This window comes from Neoarius graeffei, chromosome 17 (assembly GCF_027579695.1).
Source record: "Neoarius graeffei isolate fNeoGra1 chromosome 17, fNeoGra1.pri, whole genome shotgun sequence".
Taxonomy (NCBI): domain Eukaryota; kingdom Metazoa; phylum Chordata; class Actinopteri; order Siluriformes; family Ariidae; genus Neoarius; species Neoarius graeffei.
The window spans coordinates 59,193,390-59,213,952 of NC_083585.1; the positions used below are offsets into that span (position 1 = coordinate 59,193,390).

The window sequence follows — 20,563 nt, forward strand, 5'->3', positions numbered from 1 at the left end:
TCATTCAAAGTCAGAGTCCTCTATTGTAAATTTGGATGGTATTCTTTGGTAACAGTGGTGCCAAGATATATGGTTTAGCGATCACATCTAGGTGAAATTTGACCGGTTACAGTGGTGCTTGAAAGTTTGTGAACCCTTTAGAATTTTCTATATTTCTGCATAAATATGACCGAAAACATCATCAGATTTTCACACAAGTCCTAAAAGTAGATAAAGAGAACACAGTTAAACAAATGAGACAAAAATATTATACTTGGTCATTTATTTATTGAGGAAAATAATCCAATATTACATATCTGTGAGTGGCAAAAGTATGTGAACCTCTAGGATTAGCAGTTAATTTGAAGGTGAAATTAGAGTCAGCTGTTTTCAACCAATGGGATGACAATCAGGTGTGAGTGGGCACCCTGTTTTATTTAAAGAACAGGGATCTATCAAAGTCTGATCTTCACAACACATGTTTGTGGAAGTGTATCATGGCACGAACAAAGGAGATTTCTGAGGACCTCAGAAAAAGCGTTGTTGATGCTCATCAGGCTGGAAAAGGTTACAAAACCATCTCTAAAGAGTTTGGACTCCACCAATCTACAGTCAGACAGATTGTGTACAAATGGAGGAAATTCAAGACCATTGTTACCCTCCTCAGGAGTGGTCGACCAACAATGATCACTCCAAGAGCAAGGCGTGTCATAGTTAGCGAGATCACAAAGGACCCCAGGGTAATTTAAGTAACTGAAGGCCTCTCTCACATTGGCTAATGTTAATGTTCATGAGTCCACCATCAGGAGAACACTGAACAACAATGGTGTGCATGGCAGGGTTGCAAGGAGAAAGCCACTGCTCTCCAAAAAGAACATTGCTGCTCATCTGCAGTTTGCTAAAGATCACATGGACAAGCCAGAAGGCTATTGGAAAAATGTTTTGTGCATGGATGAGACCAAAATATAACTTTTTGGTTTAAATGAGAAGCGTTATGTTTGGAGAAAGGAAAACACTGCATTCCAGCATAAGAACCTTATCCCATCTGTGAAACATGGTGGTGGTAGTATTATGGTTTGGACCTGTTTTGCTGCATCTGGGCCAGGACAGCTTGCCATCATTGATGGAACAATGAATTCTGAATTTTACCAGCGAATTCTAAAGGAAAATGTCAGGACATCTGTCCATGAACTGAATCTCAAGAGAAGGTGGGTCATGCAGCAAGACGACAACCCTAAGCACACAAGTCATTCTACCAAAGAATGGTTAAAGAAGAATAAAGTTAATGTTTTGGAATGGCCAAGTCAAAGTCCTGACCTTAATCCAATGGAAATGTTGTGGAAGGACCTGAAGCGAGCAGTTCATGTGAGGAAACCCACCAACATCCCAGAGTTGAAGCTGTTCTGTACAGAGGAATGGGCTAAAATTCCTCCAAGCCGGTGTTCAGGACTGATCAACAGTTATCGGAAATGTTTAGTTGCAGTTATTGCTGCACAAGGGGGTCACACCAGATACTCAAAGCAACGGTTTACATACTTTAGCCACTCAGATATGTAATACTGGATCATTTTCCTCAATAAATAAATGACCAAGTATCATATTATTCTCTCATTTGTTTAACTGGGTTCTCTTTATCTACTTTTAGGACTTGTGTGAAAATCTGATGATGTTTTAGGTCATATTTATGCAAAAATATAGAAAATTCTAAAGGGTTCACAAACTTTCAAGCACCACTGTAGCGCATAAGCCTTGATTTTGTGAGCCAAAAGAAAACAAGAGGGCGGAGTTGTGGGCTGTTTAGTAGGTTAAAAAAAAATGTTGCTGTTTATTATTAACTAATGCTCATATCAGCTTTGGGTCGCTGTTTCCTTAGCACTGATTAGGCCACATCAATATATATATATATATATATATATATATATATATAAATTTTTTTTTTTTTAACTAGTGTTGTAGTCAAGACCACTGAAACCAAGACCAGAGTGCATAGATAGTGAGACAAGACCAATACTTTGAGGGGTTGAGATCAAGTCAAGATCAAGACCGAGTCAAGACCAAAACCAGCCCAGTGTGTGTGAAGGATGGTGGTGGAGGGGTGGCAGGCATTAACGGGAAGAAAATTTTCAAATTGGCAATGAGTCATGTTATTGGTCGCATTTGAAGCAGGAGATTTTACCTTCAATCACAGTAACTATGTTAAAAAATAAATCAGACAATACACAGGCAATTTAGTGAAATCCTTACAGTTGTGGTCCTGACATATTACATTATAGGCATTTAGCAGATGCTCTTATCCAGAGTGACGTACAACATACCCAGAGCAGCCTGGGGAGCAGTTGGGGGTTAGGTGCCTTGCTTAAGGGCATTTCAGCCATTCCTGCTGGTCCAGGGAATCAAGCTGGTGACCTTTTGGTCCAAAGCTGCTTCTCTAACGATTAGGCCATGGCTTCCCCAAGTTCTCCATGTCTGAGACCAAGACAAAGTCCCTCCTGTGCCGGAACCTGGTCTTCCGAGGCAGTCTCATGTCCCTGTACTAACCAGGCACTTGGCATATTTAGGCAGCCTCTCACCTATTGCATAGCTGGGGTTTCAGCTGGTCCTCTGGTAACTGCAAGGATTTGACCCCCTACTCATATCTGTATTGCAGCACCTCGCCAGATGGCAGCAGGTACCGTTTTGATAATGGTGAGACTGAGACAAGACTGAGTAAAAATGCATTCAGTGATGAGATGAGACCAAGACCTTCAAAAAGTGGTCTTGAGACCAGTCTAGAGTCCTACAGCAGTAACTTTTACCTTAAAATTTGGTAACTCTGGATATATTTGCTCAAATATTCAAAAGCTTTTTGCTCATAAAATTATGTTACATTACAGGCATTTAGCAGATGCTCTTATCCAGAGCAATGTACAACATACCCAGAGCAGCCTGGGGAGCAGTTGGGGGTTAGGTGCCTTGCTTAAGGGCATTTCAGCCATTCCTGCTGGTCCAGGGAATCAAGCTGGTGACCTTTTGATCCAAAGCTGCTTCTCTAACCATTAGGCCATGGCTTCCCCGAGTTCTCCATGTCTGAGACCAAGACAAAGTCAAAGTCCCTCCTGTGCCAGGACCTGGTCTTCCCAGGCAGTCTCATGTCCCTGTACTAACCAGGCACTTGGCGCATTTGGGCAGCCTCTTGGCCTCTCACCTATTGCATAGCTGGGGTTCCAGTGAGGAGCTGGTCCTCTGGTAAATGCAAAGGTTTGACTCCCTACTCACCTCTGGATTGCAGCACTTCACCAGGTGACAGTAGGTAACATTTTGATAATGGTGAGACTGAGACAAGACAGAGTAAAAATGCGTTCAATGACAAGATGAGACCGAGACCTTCAAAAAGTGGTCTTGAGACCAGCCTCGAGTCCTACAGCAGTAATTTTTACCTTAACATTTGGTAACTCTGGATATATTTGCTCAAATATTCAAAGCTTTTTGCTCATAAAATTCTGTTACATTACATCATAGGCATTTAGCAGATGCTCTTATCCAGAGCCGATCTCCATTTCTGTAGCCCTTGGCCTCTTGCCTATTACATAGCTAGGGTTACAGTGGGGGGCTGGTCCTCTGGGAACCATGAGAGTTTGACTCCCCACTCACATCAGTATTGCAGCGTGCCTTGCCAGATGGTAGTAGGTACCATTTTTTTGATGGTCTTTGGTATGACCTGACCGTGAGTAGAACTCGCGATCGCCTGCTCAAGGGGCGGACACGCTAACCACCAGGGCAACTCGCAGTTTAATGCACCATATGGTGCGGGAAGGACTTTAGACTTGTCCAGAGCGATGTACAACATACCCAGAGCAGCCTGGGGAGCAGTTGGGGGTTAGGTGCCTTGCTCAAGGGCACTTCAGCCATTCCTGCTGGTCCAGGGAATCGAACCAGCAACTTTTTGGTCCCAAAGCTAACCATTAGGCCATGGCTTCCCCACTCTTAGTATGTTTTAGAGGCATACTATAGGCTTCAAACATGGACTCAATTCTGTATTTTGTACATTTGTTCAATAAAATGTATTGCTTTATTTTAATGGCCTCAATGAAGAGTTGTTATAGATCAGTGTACTCAGTCAGATTCCTTTTCAGGAATATTATGGGAACATTACTTTGTAAGTCATCTCCCATCGTGACCCTCAGGCAGCCAGGTCTGTTCTCTGTAAGAATCAAACTCCTGAGCATTCCTGAATGGAAAAAAAGGAAGTTAGAAAGCAGTGGGGAGGAAAGTCGATGAGAGGAACCATTCAGCTGATTTAATTTGGCTGAAGGGGAGAAAAACAGCTGTTTAATATCTCTGCCTGAAAGCCGAGCTCTCGGCTGCCCTCCAGCTGAACAGCCATTCAAGTGAGTTATGCCTCGTTATGTCCTTCTCGCTGAAAAATCCCACTCTTCTTCTGAGCTGCGGCTGGCGAGTGGATCGAGGTGGCCTTCATCTCCCAGTGTGATGTGATAATCGTACAGATGTGATGTCTCAGTCGCGGAAATAGTTGTGCTTTATTGTGCAGATCTGCTTGGTTGGTTCTCACTTACGATCCCGCTTTACAGACAGATTTATTCGTAAATCTTTCACAGGAGCATTTACACAAAAGAGATGCGATTCATCAAAATCATTCACATCCTACATTTTGCTCGCAAGTTTGTGGAAATTTATGGATAAGAACACTCGACCCTCAGCTGCTTCAAATCGTATAGTTGTCAATGAGCTACTGCAATTTATACACACCGTCAAGGATAGCGATTCCAAAACAAATAGGTTAATTAAGACAAATAAGACTAGCCGTTCAGTTAGGACAAAAGTAATGATGCCCTATAAAAGTTCATTGTGTGTCTATAGTAACTGATGTGCTGCAGTGGCTGAGCTGCATTACTGGAAGATTTAGCACAGAGCATGCTAAGGTGTGAGTGTGGCTAATTGTAAATCACCAATACCCTGAATGTCTCATCTCATCTCATTATCTCTAGCCGCTTTATCCTTCTACAGGGTCGCAGGCAAGCTGGAGCCTATCCCAGCTGGCTACGGGCGAAAGGCGGGGTACACCCTGGACAAGTCGCCAGGTCATCACAGGGCTGACACATAGACACAGACAACCATTCACACTCACATTCACACCTACGCTCAATTTAGAGTCACCAGTTAACCTAACCTGCATGTCTTTGGACTGTGGGGGAAACCGGAGCACCCGGAGGAAACCCACGTGGACACGGGGAGAACATGCAAACTCCGCACAGAAAGGCCCTCGCCGGCCATGGGGCTCGAACCCAGGACCTTCTTGCTGTGGGGCGACAGCGCTAACCACTACACCACCGTGCTGCCCTACCCTGAATGTATTTGGTAAATAATATCTGATTAGCATTTATCAACACACATACATCCAGGTGGTCTGAAGAGAAATACAAACTTTTGTGAATCGGACATGAATTTATAGTTCAGTTTGGCTACAAAAATTACACAACTTTATTGAATGATTGACAAATGAGGACCAATGTGTGTGAGAATTTTGCTCTCACTTTATATAAAACCATATGTATAAGGTCTAAATACATTCATAATATGTGAGGCTGCATTGAAAAGTAGGCATGTGATATATCGTGCAATTATAAATTGCGATACAAATTTATGATGATTCGAATCGGTGAAATAAAAAAAAAATTATCACAATCATCAGGCTGCGTAATTTTAGTTTATCAATCATCGCTGTAATTGTACTATTTAGACAGCAGAGGGTGCAATAATGTAAATTATGATACATACAGGACACTTTTTCGATGGAAAAAAAAAACGTGTTCTATTCCCTTCTAGCAGGTTCCATTCATTTGGCTTGATAGCATGCAATATTGTTAGCATGTTGCTTATCCGATGTGCATTACATCACTCTACCCGATGGAGAATGAGCGTTGAATATGGTTTACGATAAGGCAACACGACGTCACATGACGGTGCTGATGCGAATATTTAATGAGAAAGTTCTGTTGTGCATGCACAGAAGCATTTCTTTGTTCGCCAGCGTTGCCCGCAGTAAACTGTCGCAATGGATTGAAAATGCCATAAGATGCATATTACACAAAACTTCCGTGCTGGTGAGCAACTGTGACCATTTGTAAACAAACATGGCCTCCAGGTTTGCTTCATTAAAAATGGTAGCTTTAGAGAGAATTTTGAAAGAGAAAGATGCGCTGAACACCCAAAAGAAGTGCATGTATAATAATAATAATAATAATAATAATAATAATAATAATAATAATAATAAATAGGCTTTTTTTGTCATATACCAGATACATTCCATTCAGCTACTCGTCTTCAACCCCTTCAGTATCATGCTAACTGAACGTAATACATCTGATATACTATTCAACACCAGCCAATATTATTTAAATAGCAAGAATGCCTGTGACTTCTCCATAGGTGGAAGTAACACAGCTCTAATGCTGTGAAAACACACAAAAATGGTTCTAAAATGGGAAAGAGCTGTTGTGTGATTGTGTACAAACAGATTTAATAAGAAATCAGAGCTCTCTTTTTACAGACTGGTGAAAGATACAGAAAAGAGAAGCAAATGGAGGCAGTACAAATGTTCATAAGAGTTTATTAAGAAAATGTCTATTAATAAATTTTTGCTTTTTTAATAAATGGAATATTTTCGTTAAAAGGCTATTATATTTTACTTGAACCCTTATAAACATGGGTAATTATTGCTCGTTAAGAAAATGAAACAAAAAAGTAATCAAAAGGAATATTTAATAAATAGGAAAATAAATTAGGGCAGCATGGTGGTGTAGTGGTTAGCACTGTCACCTCACAACAAGAAGGTCCGGGTTCGAGCCCCGTGGCCGGCGAGGGCCTTTCTGTGCGGAGTTTGCATGTTGTCCGTGTGGGTTTCCTCTGGGTGCTCCGGTTTCCCCCACAGTCCAAAGACATGCAGGTTAGGTTAACTGGTGACTCTAAATTGAGCGTAGGTGTGAATGTGAGTGTGAATGGTTGTCTGTGTCTATGTGTCAGCCCTGTGATGACCTGGCGACTTGTCCAGGGTGTACCCCGCCTTTCGCCCGTAGTCAGCTGGGATAGGCTCCAGCTTGCCTGCGACCCTGTAGAACAGGATAAAGCGGCTAGAGATAATGAGATGAGATGAATCAAATCAAATCATGAATTGAACAGATCATTATATACCTATTAATAAGTTATTTTACTTTTTTTAAATTCCATATTGTACATGGAAATGCATTACATTTAGAATTAGTTATCAATTATTAAAAGAATGCATAGTACACTGTTAGACCGGACTAAATTTTTCAAACAAGTGTAATATATATTTAATTTATGTTGGTATATTTTTAACATACATGCATTCTAACCCGACCTGGTGACTTGTCCAGGGTGTACCCTGCCTCTCGCATATAGTCAGCTGGGATAAGCTCCAGCTTACCTGCGACCCTGCACAGGATAAGCGGTTACAGATAATGGATGAATGGCTGTATTCTAACCTTATTATGATCTCTCTCCATCTCCCACTGTTGTATTTGTGAGCTGTGAGTAAACTGAGATTTATTAAAGAACAATCTCTATTAATTCACTTGCATTTGCAAAGTTTGATTCCGATAACTATTTTGCATTGAACGCTTGTGTTACAAAGACAACTTATAATGCTTAAATGCTGATGGATGTATCCATGATAGACACGGCTTTCATAGAAAAGCTATAGAAAGCTTTTTCACAGAAAATCTTTACCAGAATTTTCTCCTTCCCGAAATAATTCCCTGGACGTCCTGCTCATGATCTTGTCTCCTAGCTGAGGTTTTCCCAGACCACGTTGGCCCTAATGATGGCTGATGTCATGTGGCTTTTACAGTTTGTGTGGGTTGTGTGTCTGTATTCCTGTGAGGGGTCACTAAAAGCTTTTTTATTGAAGCGCTATGAAGAGAACATGAGGTTTCCTGGAGATGTTAGATTTGCTATGGCGCTGAGGCTTTTAAATAAAGCACGGTTAATCGGTATCATCAGACGTATTGGAATAAATACGTTCATTGTCCAAGAAGATGAATCAATGTCGTGATAAAGAGTTTTTGTACTTTTTGTATCTCCTGTGTGTGGTCACAGGTGGACCGTCAGTCCCATTTCATCCAGGGATACAGAGTTTTGTACAGGCAGATGTCAGGGCTGTCCTCGCCGGGGCCATGGCAGACCCAGGACGTGAAGGTTTCCTCGGAGAGGACCGTCATGCTCTCGTCGCTGAAGAAAGGCATCGTGTATGAGATCAAGGTTCGACCGTACTTCAATGAGTTCCAGGGAATGGACAGCGAATCGAAGACCGCAAGGACCACTGAAGAGCGTAAGATGCAATATCATGGAGAATCAATGATTTGTAGTATATTCACTGTGCCAGTCAAAAGTTTGTACACCCATGCTCATTCATACATACGTTTTTCTGTATTTTTACCATTTTCCACACTGGAAAATAATACTAAAGGCACCAAAACTCTGAAACATGTGGAACACATACACGGAACTATGCAACAAACAAAAGTGTTCATTCTCTGGGATACACGTATAAGCATATAATACTAATAATTCTGGAAACGGGACACCGTGGCTCAGTCAACTAAGGTGCCATACCATAAATCCGGGGACCCGGGTTCGATTCCGACCTGAGGTCATTTCCCAATCCTTCCTCGTTTTCTGTCCTGTCCAATAAAGGTGAACAAAGCCCAAGAAAATTCTTTTAAAAAAATAATAATTCTGGAAATATATCCAAACAGATACACCTTATTCCTGTAGCTAATGCTGGAGAAATTTACATACGAAAGTAACCATCATAGTTGATGTCAGGTGGAGTGCGTTTCCAAATACTTTTACTAAATTACTCTTATTTACTTTTTTCCCCCCCTTGTTAGCTTTTATCCCCCCAGCATATAATGCAGGGGAGCGCAGGTGGCCAAGTGGTTAGAGCGCTTGACCGCTAAGCGAACGGTCCCTGGTTCGAGCCTCGGCTCGACGGGGATCTGGGGCTCGCTCCCTGTCCACCCAGCAGTGAATGGGGACCTGGTGGAAACACTGGGGAAGTTAAAGGCGGCGAGGAAAGGAACTGGCCACCCTACCTCACTATACCGATGGCCCAGGACAAGTGCGCTCTCTAACAGGCACTCCCCCAATGTACGAATCGTATATGGGACTCCCCTTTGCTTTTTTTATATAATGCAGGAGGATATAGCTATCGCTTTGTCCGTCTATCAGTAAGCATTTTAGTTTCTGGAGCATAACTCAAAAACTATTAGGATTTTTTTCACGAAACCTGACAGTTATGTGACTAGAGGAGCTGTGCCTCTTGACATTTTAGGATTTCTGTGATTTTTATTTTTTCTGTATTTCTATGGCAACCAATTCAACTTTAGAAAATTTGGAGTGTGGTTTCATGTCTGTGCCGGGGGATATGTCACCTCTTGATGACTCTTGTTAATACAGGTTGTAATACAACTGTGTGGTTTGAGTAAATGTCATTACAGAGTTCTCAGAGAATTTACACCATTCTTCTCTGTAATAATAATCAGGTTAATCTAAACCAATAGCTGAAACAGGAGTGTTATGATCACAAACACGTTTATAGCAGGAATATATCCATCAGTGATGAACTGAGTAAAGTTTTCATTGTCTATGAAATGAGGACGAACATGGCCAAGGAGTCATGAGAAGCAGAAATAAGGTTGATAAAGTGGTTGCGGTTGCAGATTTGCATATCATAGAGTCAACTTGGGGGGGCATAAGATGCAATAAGTATATTGCATAATTATGTACAGCGCTTTGCTGTACATAATTTGCACTCCACACCCTTTGTACTTTTTCTACATGTCGTCGGCTTACGAACCGAAATGGACTTTACTGTGAAATAGACATTATCCGTGCTCTGTGCCACGTGCCAGTAATGCATTAGTCTGGCTAACGCAACTTCAAAGCTCTGCGAGCATTGGTCTGGCAAAGATATTAAAGTGCCATTCCATCATTGGATGTATTCTTTGGCATAAAATACAATATATTTTGACAACATATATAAATGGTATCACTAGATAGAGAAATCTTTTAGCTTCAAAATGATATATCAAACATAATTTTTTGACAACGACAAGTATATTAATTTTGCGACCAAAGTCACCTACCCTTTTAATTTCCGCACGTGATGTCATCGGCAGGTTCCCCTTCTTGTGTACCACGTGACATGTGACGTGGCACATATTATCAGCAATGGCGGATAGAACGCGATAAAAATAATACCAATAAATCTAGCTAATACCAATAAATCTAGCTAACTGAAAGATTAACTCAAAATTTTTCGCAGTTTTTTTGGCCCCCATATACGAGGAGAAATGATTCTCTCACTTTGGGGGTTTCCTGGTCTAAAAATAGACCGACATGTGGTACACAAGAAGGGGAACCTGCCGATGACATCACGTTTCACTACCGCGCGGAAATTAAAAGGGTAGGTGACTTTGGTCGCAAAATTAATATACTTGTCGTTGTCAAAAAATTATGTTTGATATATCATTCTGAAGCTAAAATATTTCTCTGTCCAGTCATGTTGTCATAAAATATATTGTATTTTATGCCAAAGAATACATCCAATGGTGGAATGGCACTTTAAGCCCAACCGTTTTCCAAAGTGCGTGGTTGACCCACCTCCCTGAAATGCCTCAGTTTGCTACTGGTCGAAGCCAGAAAAGGCTGTGACGAAGCTTAAACCAATCACATCACTCTTTCCTCTGACGTACGGTATGTGACGCGACGGAAACTGCTTGAGTAACAGGAAGAAGATAAATACTTCCAGAGCTGCTCTTTGCTCCGTTTTCAATGAGAACTTCCCATTGAATGCTTTCAATACAGCATCTACCGCTGTGTCAAAGGCTTGCCGCTGCTCCATGTTCGTAATGTTTCTAGTGAATGAAGCGCCTCCGGCATAGATTCTGTAAACAATCTATGGCTTCCGGCCGCAGTTCTACTACGTCACTGCCTTGAACACGCCTCTACCCAGGGCCGTTGGAGATGCTCAAAGTTGATTGGCTCCCGATTTTTCGGGAGCTTGGAAGAGCTGGAGATAGCTTGCCTTGCCAGACTAAGTTCGCAACAGCCCCCCGTGTTGCGTCACACTTAGGATGGGCGGGCCCAGGCTAGTAATACATACCTGTCAACCCATAAGGAATAGCCATAAATCTTATGGATTTTTTTTTTTGGTCAGGCATATTCTAATTGTCTTATGGATTCCTAGTTTTTCATCACAACGTTTTTAATCTGCAAATACGTCTTCCATGTTGTCACAATCCGCATTACACATGAAACTAATAACAAGGGTTGCTGGGCAAAACAAACCTCGCCCAGTAGCACTTATGAATATGATATTGCGAAAAAAAAAATTTTTTGACCTTTTTGGTGACCTTGACCTTGTGTGAACATACTTGGCCAATAAACATGGTTCTGATTATGTAGCCAATCAGAATACACCATACTGCATGATTGTTACACTCCTAAAGCATGATATAATGGCTACGGCCTTTATATGAAGCAGTAGCCACAAAAACATTGACCGGATGACCCCCAAAATGTTGGAGACCAATGCCCATCTATCCTGAAAGTTTCATGAAGATTGGTCCAGCTGTTTTCCCATAACGTTAACCAAAAAAAAAAAACCACAAAGAAACCCCAGCGAAAACAATAGCTCACCCCCTGGTGGACTCCGTCCCAGGCAAGGTGGTAATAATAATGGTTTAATATCAGAGTTTCCACAAACATGGCTCTTCACCTGATATAAAAAGATATATATGGGCAGCACAGTGGTGTAGTTGTTAGCACTGTCACCTCACAGCAAGAAGGTCCTGGGTTCGAGCGAGGGCCTTTCTGTGTGGCGTTTGCATGTTCTCCCCGTGGGTTTCCTCCAGGTGCTCCGGTTTCCCCCACAGTCCAAAGGCATGCAGATTAGGCTAATTGGTGGCTCTAAATTGACCGTGAATGGTTGTCTGTGTCTATGCGTCAGCCCTGTGATGACCTGGCGACTTGTCCAGGGTGTACTCCGCCTCTCACCCATAGTCAGCTGGGATAGGTTCCAGCTTGCCTGCGACCCTGTAGGACAGGGTAAGTGGCTACAGATAATGGATGGATATATATATAAATAACACTAATATTAAAAATTAATATTTAGGATTTTTAATCTTATAATACTAAATATAAAAGATAAGAAAATTTATTAGGCAAGGCAAGTTTATTTATATAGCACATTTCATACACAGTGGCAGTTCAATGTGCTTTACAGAGGTAAAAGCAAAACAGTAAACAATAGAAAATAAAATTACATAAAATAAATGGGGAAGAAGAGAGAAAAAAATAAGAAGAATTAAACAGTAGTAGAAATAAAATAATAAAATGAAGTAAAAGTTCAGTAAAAAACAGCAGAATAAAATAGAATAAAAGTTAAGTAAAGTTTCAAACATGCAGAGACTGTAAAAGTTAAGTAAAGTTTAAAACATGTAAAGATGATGATATTTATCAGTTAGCAGAAAGCATCTGAGAACAGCTTGGTCTTTAGTCTAGATTTGAAGCTGCCAACAGCAGGAGCATTTTTGATGTCCTCTGGGAGTTGCTTCCATAGCTGTACTGCATAGTAGCTAAAAGCTGCTTCACCACACTTTGTTTTAACAACAGGTTTTACCAGTAAATTTTGCTGCTGCGATCTGGTAGATCTGATTGGGTTAGGCCGCTGCAACATATCAGAGAGGTAATTGGGCCCTGTACCATTTAGAGATTTGTACACCAGCAGCAATGCTTTAAAGCCAATTCTGTAGCTTACTGGAAGCCAGTGAAGGGACCTTAGAATTGGAGTAATGTGCTCCGTTCTTTTTGTTCGTGTGAGAACCCTAGCCGCTGCATTTTGAATCACCTGAAGTCGTTTGATGGTCTTTTTTGGCAGGCCTGTGAAAAGGCCATTGCAGTAATCAACCCTACTAGAGATGAAGGCATGTATAAGGTTTGACAGATTTTTTTTGACATAAGTCCTTAGCCTGAGATACAAAAAAAACCCCTTAATACTATGGTAAATATTGGCCATATATGAGAAATAAGTCAAATTTTAAACTTGAGCAATGCTATGATACTAATAGAGGAAAAAAATATCTGAGACAAAGCGAAGGAATTAAACAATATGATTACCTAATTGGGGCGGCACGGTGGTGTAGTGGTTAGCGCTGTCACCTCACAGCAAGAAGGTCCGGGTTCGAGCCCCGTGGCCGGCGAGGGCCTTTCTGTGCGGAGTTTGCATGTTCTCCCCGTGTCCGCGTGGGTTTCTTCCGGGTGCTCCGGTTTCCCCCACAGTCCAAAGACATGCAGGTTAGGTTAACTGGTGACTCTAAATTGAGCGTAGGCGTGAATGTGAGTGTGAATGGTTGTCTGTGTCTATGTGTCAGCCCTGTGATGACCTGGCGACTTGTCCAGGGTGTACCCCGCCTTTCACCCGTAGTCAGCTGGGATAGGCTCCAGCTCGCCTGCGACCCTGTAGAACAGGATAAAGTGGCTAGAGATAATGAGATGAGATGATGAGATAAAGAAAGCACGAAGATACTGATGGGAATTTTTCTGAAAGTTAAACTCAATTACTAATTATTATTGTTTGCTTAATGATTTCTAAGGATTTCATACTGTAGGTTTCTCTAGAGGCGGCACGGTGGTGTAGTGGTTAGCGCTGTCGCCTCACAGCAAGAAGGTCCGGGTTCGAGCCCCGTGGCCGGCGAGGGCCTTTCTGTGTGGAGTTTGCATGTTCTCCCCGTGTCCGCGTGGGTTTCCTCCGGGTGCTCCGGTTTCCCCCACAGTCCAGAGACATGCAGGTTAGGTTAACTGGTGACTCTAAATTGACTGTAGGTGTGAATGTGAGTGTGAATGGTTGTCTGTGTCTATGTGTCGGCCCTGTGATGACCTGGCGACTTGTCCAGGGTGTACCCCGCCTTTCGCCCGTAGTCAGCTGGGATAGGCTCCAGCTTGCCTGCGACCCTGTAGAAGGATAAAGCGGCTAGAGATAATGAGATGAGATGAGGTTTCTCTAGAGAAAGTCCTCGCATCTACACACGATTTAGTCTTAGCTGGAAGTGAAATAAGTAAAGTTGCAGCACCAGTCCTGAAATGTATTAGATACTAATGGGATGACTAAATCTTTATCATCCTGCGATCAGGTTTGCTAAGAGCTTGAAAGCTCACACTTTGATATCACACTCAAAAGTCAAGCATCTGCATGAAACCAATAACATTTCATGCCATCATGAACTGAAAAAAGAAAAAAAGGGCCTGGAGCATTTCTGTTTTTCCAGGTGAGTAGTTTCAACACAGAGAGAGGAGCAATGGGAACCCCGGCGAAAAGAATGAGGTACAGCGGGAGGTTTCTTCCCGAAACGTGCAGCCTCGGAGTACAGTCAGGAGCACTGATTCGATGGACTTCATCTTGAACATCAGGAAGTGAATTATGGGATGGACATGATCATGAACTTCATATAGCAAATTATGATGTGGAAAAAATTGCTATTGAAGTTTTTCCTTGTTTGTTTTTAAATATATTATGCCTCAAACAACATAGTTGTCTCATTTTTTGTTTGTAAGGATTTTTTTTTGTCTTCAATAAGGTTGTGAGGGCTTATAAGGCTGGACTCTGAAATGTATTGACAGGTATGGGATTGGTTCAACTCGCCACGTTACTTCCTGTTTGTACTTTCCTGAAGCTGGTGAAAGAGTTACAACCTATTACATTACATGGCATTTAGCAGACACTTTTATCCAGAGCGACCTACAACGAGTGCAAAAGTCAGGTACACGAAGTGTTGAACTTCAAGACAAGAAAGTTCTAGTGCCAACTGAACAAGTGACAACAATACCAAGTGTAATATTCTGTTGAAATATCAACACTCAAACAGCCAAGGAAACAAACCAACCATATAAAACTACAACTAAATAGAGAACTCAAATGGCTAGCCCCAGGCTAGACCATACACAGCCTGGGTTGGTCAAGACCAAAATGCAGTGGGCAGGGAAGAAGGGAGGAGGTGCAGCCTGAAGATGTGAGTCTTCAGTCTGCACTTGAAGGTGATCAGGGAGTTGGCAGTTCCGACCTCAGTGGGAAGGTCATTCCACCAACGGGGAACCAGGACAGACAGTAGTCTTGAGCGGGCTGGGCAGGAGCAGAGAGGAGGGGCGAGGCGACCAGTAGTAGCGGAGCGTAGAGATCTGGCTGGCATGTAGAGTCGGCTCAGGCTCTGGAGGTATGCTGGCTCTAACCCCTTGACAACCTGGTAAGCTAGCACCGATGTCTTAAATTTGAATGTCTTGAATTTCCTGGTTACACAGTTTTACTTTGTGACTCTATAGGACACTGTTATAGAAGTGAGTTATTTATAATCATGCTATCTGTTATCACCCAAATGAGGATGGGTTCCCTTTAGAGTCTGGTTCCTCTCGAGGTTTCTTCCTCATGTCATCTGAGAGAGTTTCTCCTCACCACCGTCGCCACAGGCGTGCTCATTGGGGATAGATTAGGGATAAAATTAGCTCATGTTTTAAAGTCTTTAATTTTCTGTAAAGCTGCTTTGCGACAATATCTGGTGTTAAAAGTGCTATAAAAATAAACTTGACCTAAACAAACAGCATTGTGAGGACCAAGGAATCTGCGCTGGATTCAATCAATCAGGATTTGGTTCTAAATAAAATACCAAAATGCCAGTAGTAGCGGAGCGTAGAGATCTGGCTGGCATGTATAGTCGGCTCAGACTCTGGAGGTATGCTGGCTCTAACCCCTTGACAACCTGGTAAGCTAGCACCGATGTCTTAAATTTGATATAAGCTGCAATAAATAGCCAGTGCAGGTCAGCAAGCAGAGGGGTGACATGGGAAGAATGAGGGAGGTTGTAGACCAGGTGAGCTGCAGTGTTCTGGATGAGCTGCAGGGGTCTGATGGCAGAAGCTGGAAGGCCAGCAAGGAAAGAGTTGCAGTTGTCCAAGCAGGAGAGAATCGGTGCTTGGACCAGGAGCCGAGTAGAGTAGGTGGTGAGAAAAGGGCGGATCCTTCGGATGTTGTAAAGGAGAAATCTACACATCCAGGTTTGTCATTGAACACGACCCCTAGGTTCTTTGCACTGGGTGAAGGAGACCTCGAGATGTCCCTCAGGGAGATGACGATATACAGGGGTGGAGAGGATGGATCAGGAATGTAAATGACCTCCGTCTTGCCTGGGTTGAGTTTCAGGTGATGGTTGTCCATCCAGCTCTGGATTTCACACAGGCAAGTTATCATGGATATATAGATTTAAAAAAAAAAGGTTCTGTCTGCATACATGCATGATTAAAAATCAACACAAGAGCACCACCTTGTTTGTAGGCTTTCCTGTATGATGACCAGCCTTGCATCCAAAAAGCTTTTCTTTTTGTTTCCTTTGTAGCTTGAATATTGCTGCCACAGGAAAGTTATTTTTCATACGTACGTATTTTTACATGATGCGTACGTATAGAATTGTGCAAACGGGCCGCAGTTCAGGAGTAGTTCTTCAATGCGGAAACAAATTTCTGAATACAAGCCCCACCCCTAGATGAGTGCAAAAAGTGTGTAAACAACATTAGAGAACATACTTAAATATCCTCAAACTCCTCTGATCCATCCTGATGCCCTACTTCTGGTTGGAGTCTCATCACATCGCTCCTGTAGAGGACGGACCCATATGGACAGTCGAAAGTCGCACTTGGAGGACGCTCCGGACTCTTACAGTAACGCTTTTATGGCTGAAGACGACAGTTGACTTGCTAACTTTAGGACTGCAGTTGTCATGAACAGTTTTGCACTCAAGTTTCCATCAATGAAGAGTTTATACGGTAACATCAACGAAACTGACTTCATGTTAAAACTATAATGAATTTCCTGGTTACACAGTTTTACTTTGTGACTCTATAGGACACTGTTATAGAAGCGAGTTATTTATAATCACGTTGTCTGTTATCACCCGAATGAGGATGGGTTCCCTTTAGAGTCTGGTTCCTCTCGAGGTTTCTTCTTCATGTCATCTGAGAGAGTTTCTCCTCACCACCGTCGCCACAGGCGTGCTCATTGGGGATAGATTAGGGATAAAATTAGCTCATGTTTTAAAGTCTTTAATTTTCTGTAAAGCTGCTTTGCGACAATATCTGGTGTTAAAAGTGCTATAAAAATAAACTTGACCTAAACAAACAGCATTGTGAGGACCAAGGAATCTGCGCTGGATTCAATCAATCAGGATTTGGTTCTAAATAAAATACCAAACTTTTCAGATCCTACGCACAATTTTGTGGTGTAGAGCAGAACATGCTCCAAAATCTCAATGAGTAAAGAGGGGATAAGACAGAAAAAGAAGCAAGAGTAGAAGTTCAATTCGTATGGAAGGCACTGGATATGCATTATACGCTCCTCTTTGGATTGATTTTATTTCTTTCCTGTTATTATTTTGCACTTTGTATTTGGTTTCATTTAATATCGGGTGTCGACGACACCATTCAAAGGCGCTTAATACACAGTCTGGGCAGCGAGCCGGGATCCGCCGTACAAGCGCATGCCAAGTCCTTTTGGCTGCACGCTGTGACAGAACACAGTAATGACTTTAAGGATATAAAAGTGCTCCTGTTTGAAAGATTTTTGGCCTTTGCATAGCATTTGTTTGTGTGTGATGTAGTGAAACACCCTTTATTAACAGAATACTCCAGCATTTTTTCAACCTAATCTGTATATAATACATTGGTAGTGTCCAGGATGTGTGATGTTTCACGTTTCCCTGTACTAAGAAAAGCAATAATGGAAAACTTGTTCCTGCCAAACTCACTTACACTCACCGGCCACTTCATTAGGAACACCCATCCATCCACCTGCTGTTTGATGCAGTTTTCTAAGGGTGTTTTCACACCTGGTCCCCTTTAAAGGAACCAGACTCAGTCCTCTTTAAGGGTGTTTTCACACTTGGTCCCTTTCAGCCATCTAACCGAACTCAGATCGATGACTCAGCATTTTTTGCGCATATGTGAACACTTCAACCGTACCCAGACCCCTTTAAAGCGAACCGACCTGAGACCACCTCAGGAGGTGGTCTCAGTACGGTTCGCTAAAAATCAACGGTACGGTTCGCCTAATCTGTGCATTGTGAACAAAAAGCGCACCGAGTTCACTTCGCCTTTTTCACTGTAGTTTAACGTTCTTCGTTTGCCGTAGTTGGTCACGTGACTGTAGCAGGGAAACTCAACTTCCTTTTGGAACTTACCACAGCCGCTTTACAGTTCTCTGAACTTACTGACTGATGAGTCGGCCACAATAATAACTATATTTTATATATATATATATATATATCTCATCTCATTATCTCTAGCCGCTTTATCCTTCTACAGGGTCGCAGGCAAGCTGGAGCCTATCCCAGCTGACTATGGGCGAAAGGCGGGGTACACCCTGGACAAGTCGCCAGGTCATCACAGGGCTGACACATAGACACAGACAACCATTCACACTCACATTCACACCTACAGTCAATTTAGATTCACCAGTTAACCTAACCTGCATGTCTTTGGACTGTGGGGGAAACCGGAGCACCCGGAGGAAACCCACGCGGACACGGGGAGAACATGCAAACTCCACACAGAAAGGCCCTCGCCGGCCCCGGGGCTCGAACCCAGGACCTTCTTGCTGTGAGGCGACAGCGCTAACCACTACACCACCGTGCCGCCATATATATATATATATATATATAATTTATTTTCCTTAAGCCGCACTATTTTGATCAAAGAATACAGAAGGGCAAGCATGGCAGCAGACATTTTGATTCAAGAGAAAATTACCCAGAATTCCGTGCACTGGGGGTCTGAGGGCTCTAGAGGACCTGGTGTGAACAGAAAGAGGACTGAGGCCCCATCAAAGCTTAACTGGACCAGAAAGAGAACCCAGTCCTCTTTGTAATAAATTCACAGTGTGAACACAAAAAGAACTGAGTTCTTTTTCTGTTGGTCCACTTTTTGGTCCACTTAAAGAGGACTGAGTCTGGTTCCTTTAAAGGGGACCAGGTGTGAAAACACCCTAAGTGGACCAAAAAGTGGACCAACAGAAAAAGAACTCAGTTCTTTTTGTGTTCACACTGTGAATTTATTACAAAGAGGACTGGGTTCTCTTTCTGGTCCAGTAAAGCTTTGATGGGGCCTCAGTCCTCTTTCTGTTCACACCAGGTCCTCTAGAGCCCTCAGACCCCCAGTGCACGGAATTCTGGGTAATTTTCTCTTGAATCAAAATGTCTGCTGCCATGCTTGCCCTCCCTGCTGTATTCTTTGATCAAAATAGTGCGGATTAAGGAAAATAAATTTATTCCAGCTATCTATGAGCACAAAACACGGCTGAGGAGACTACAAAGAAGTTCAGAGAACTGTAAAGCGGCTGTGGTAAGTTCCAAAAGGAAGTTGAGTTTCCCTGCTACAGTCACGTGACCAACTACGGCAAACGAAGAAGGTTAAACTACAGTGAAAAAGGCGAAGTGAACCCGGTGTGCTTTTTGTTCACAATGCGCAGATTAGGCGAACCGTACCATTGATTTTTAGCGAACTGTACTGAGACCACCTCCTGAGGTGGTCTCAGTTCGGTTCGCTTTAAAGGGGTCTGAGTATGGTTGGAGTGTTCACATATGCGCAAAAAATGTTGAGTCATCGATCTGAGTTCGGTTAGATGGCTGAAAGGGACCAAGTGTGAAAACACCCTAAATCAGCCAATCCCTTGACAAAATCATGCAGCTACAAATCAAGAGCTTCAGTTAATGTTCACAAGGTTCAAACATCAGAATGGGAAAAATTGTGATCTCAAAGTGTGACTTTCTTTCACTGTGGCATGGGTGCTGGTTTGAGCCAGATGAACTGGTTTGAGTATTTCAGAAACTGCTGATCTCCTGGGGTTTTCACACACAACAGTCTCTAGTCTAGAGTTTATACAGAATGGTGCAGAAAACAAAAAACACCACATGAGTGAGCGACAGTTCTGTGGATGGAAAGTAAGCAAACGCCTTGTTGATGAGAGGGTCAGAGGAAAATGGACCAACTGGTTCGAGCTTTTTTGCCAGGAAGGATATAGTAACTCTTATAATCACTCTTTACAACTGTGGTGAGCAGAAAAGCATCTCAGCATGCAACAGCAAAACAGAAGACCGGATTGGGTTCCAATCCTGCAGCCAAGAACAGGGATTTTAGAATCAACAAGTTCCTATTAAAGTGGCCAGTGAGTATAATGTATGTTGAAATCGGAAGGCAGTATTATGTTGTCAGTTTAACATTCCCGAGCGTCGGGAAGTATTCCCAAACCCATCTGCAAGTATTCACTGCTTAGCTTAATGACGAAAACATCGCCACCAAATTTCAGTGCATGCAGTGGAATTTTTCGTGATGGTTTTGGCCATTCATGAGGCACAGACACACCAAAAAACAACTCACGAAGCTTGGAAAACATTCGCCATGCATCGCACGATTGGTTGTGATGCTACCAATTTTTCATCGGCAAGTATTTGCGAGCTGTAGTGTGATG

The 20,563-nt window shown here is 42.5% G+C and overlaps 1 protein-coding gene across 1 annotated transcript in view; it reads left to right on the top strand.

Annotated features, from left to right (window-relative positions):
* Positions 1-20,563, top strand: part of robo2 (roundabout, axon guidance receptor, homolog 2 (Drosophila)) — a 553,585-nt gene that overhangs the window by 407,051 nt on the left and 125,971 nt on the right. The window contains 1 exon segment of the mRNA XM_060943573.1: positions 8,095-8,326. Coding sequence (XP_060799556.1) covers positions 8,095-8,326 — 232 coding nt within the window.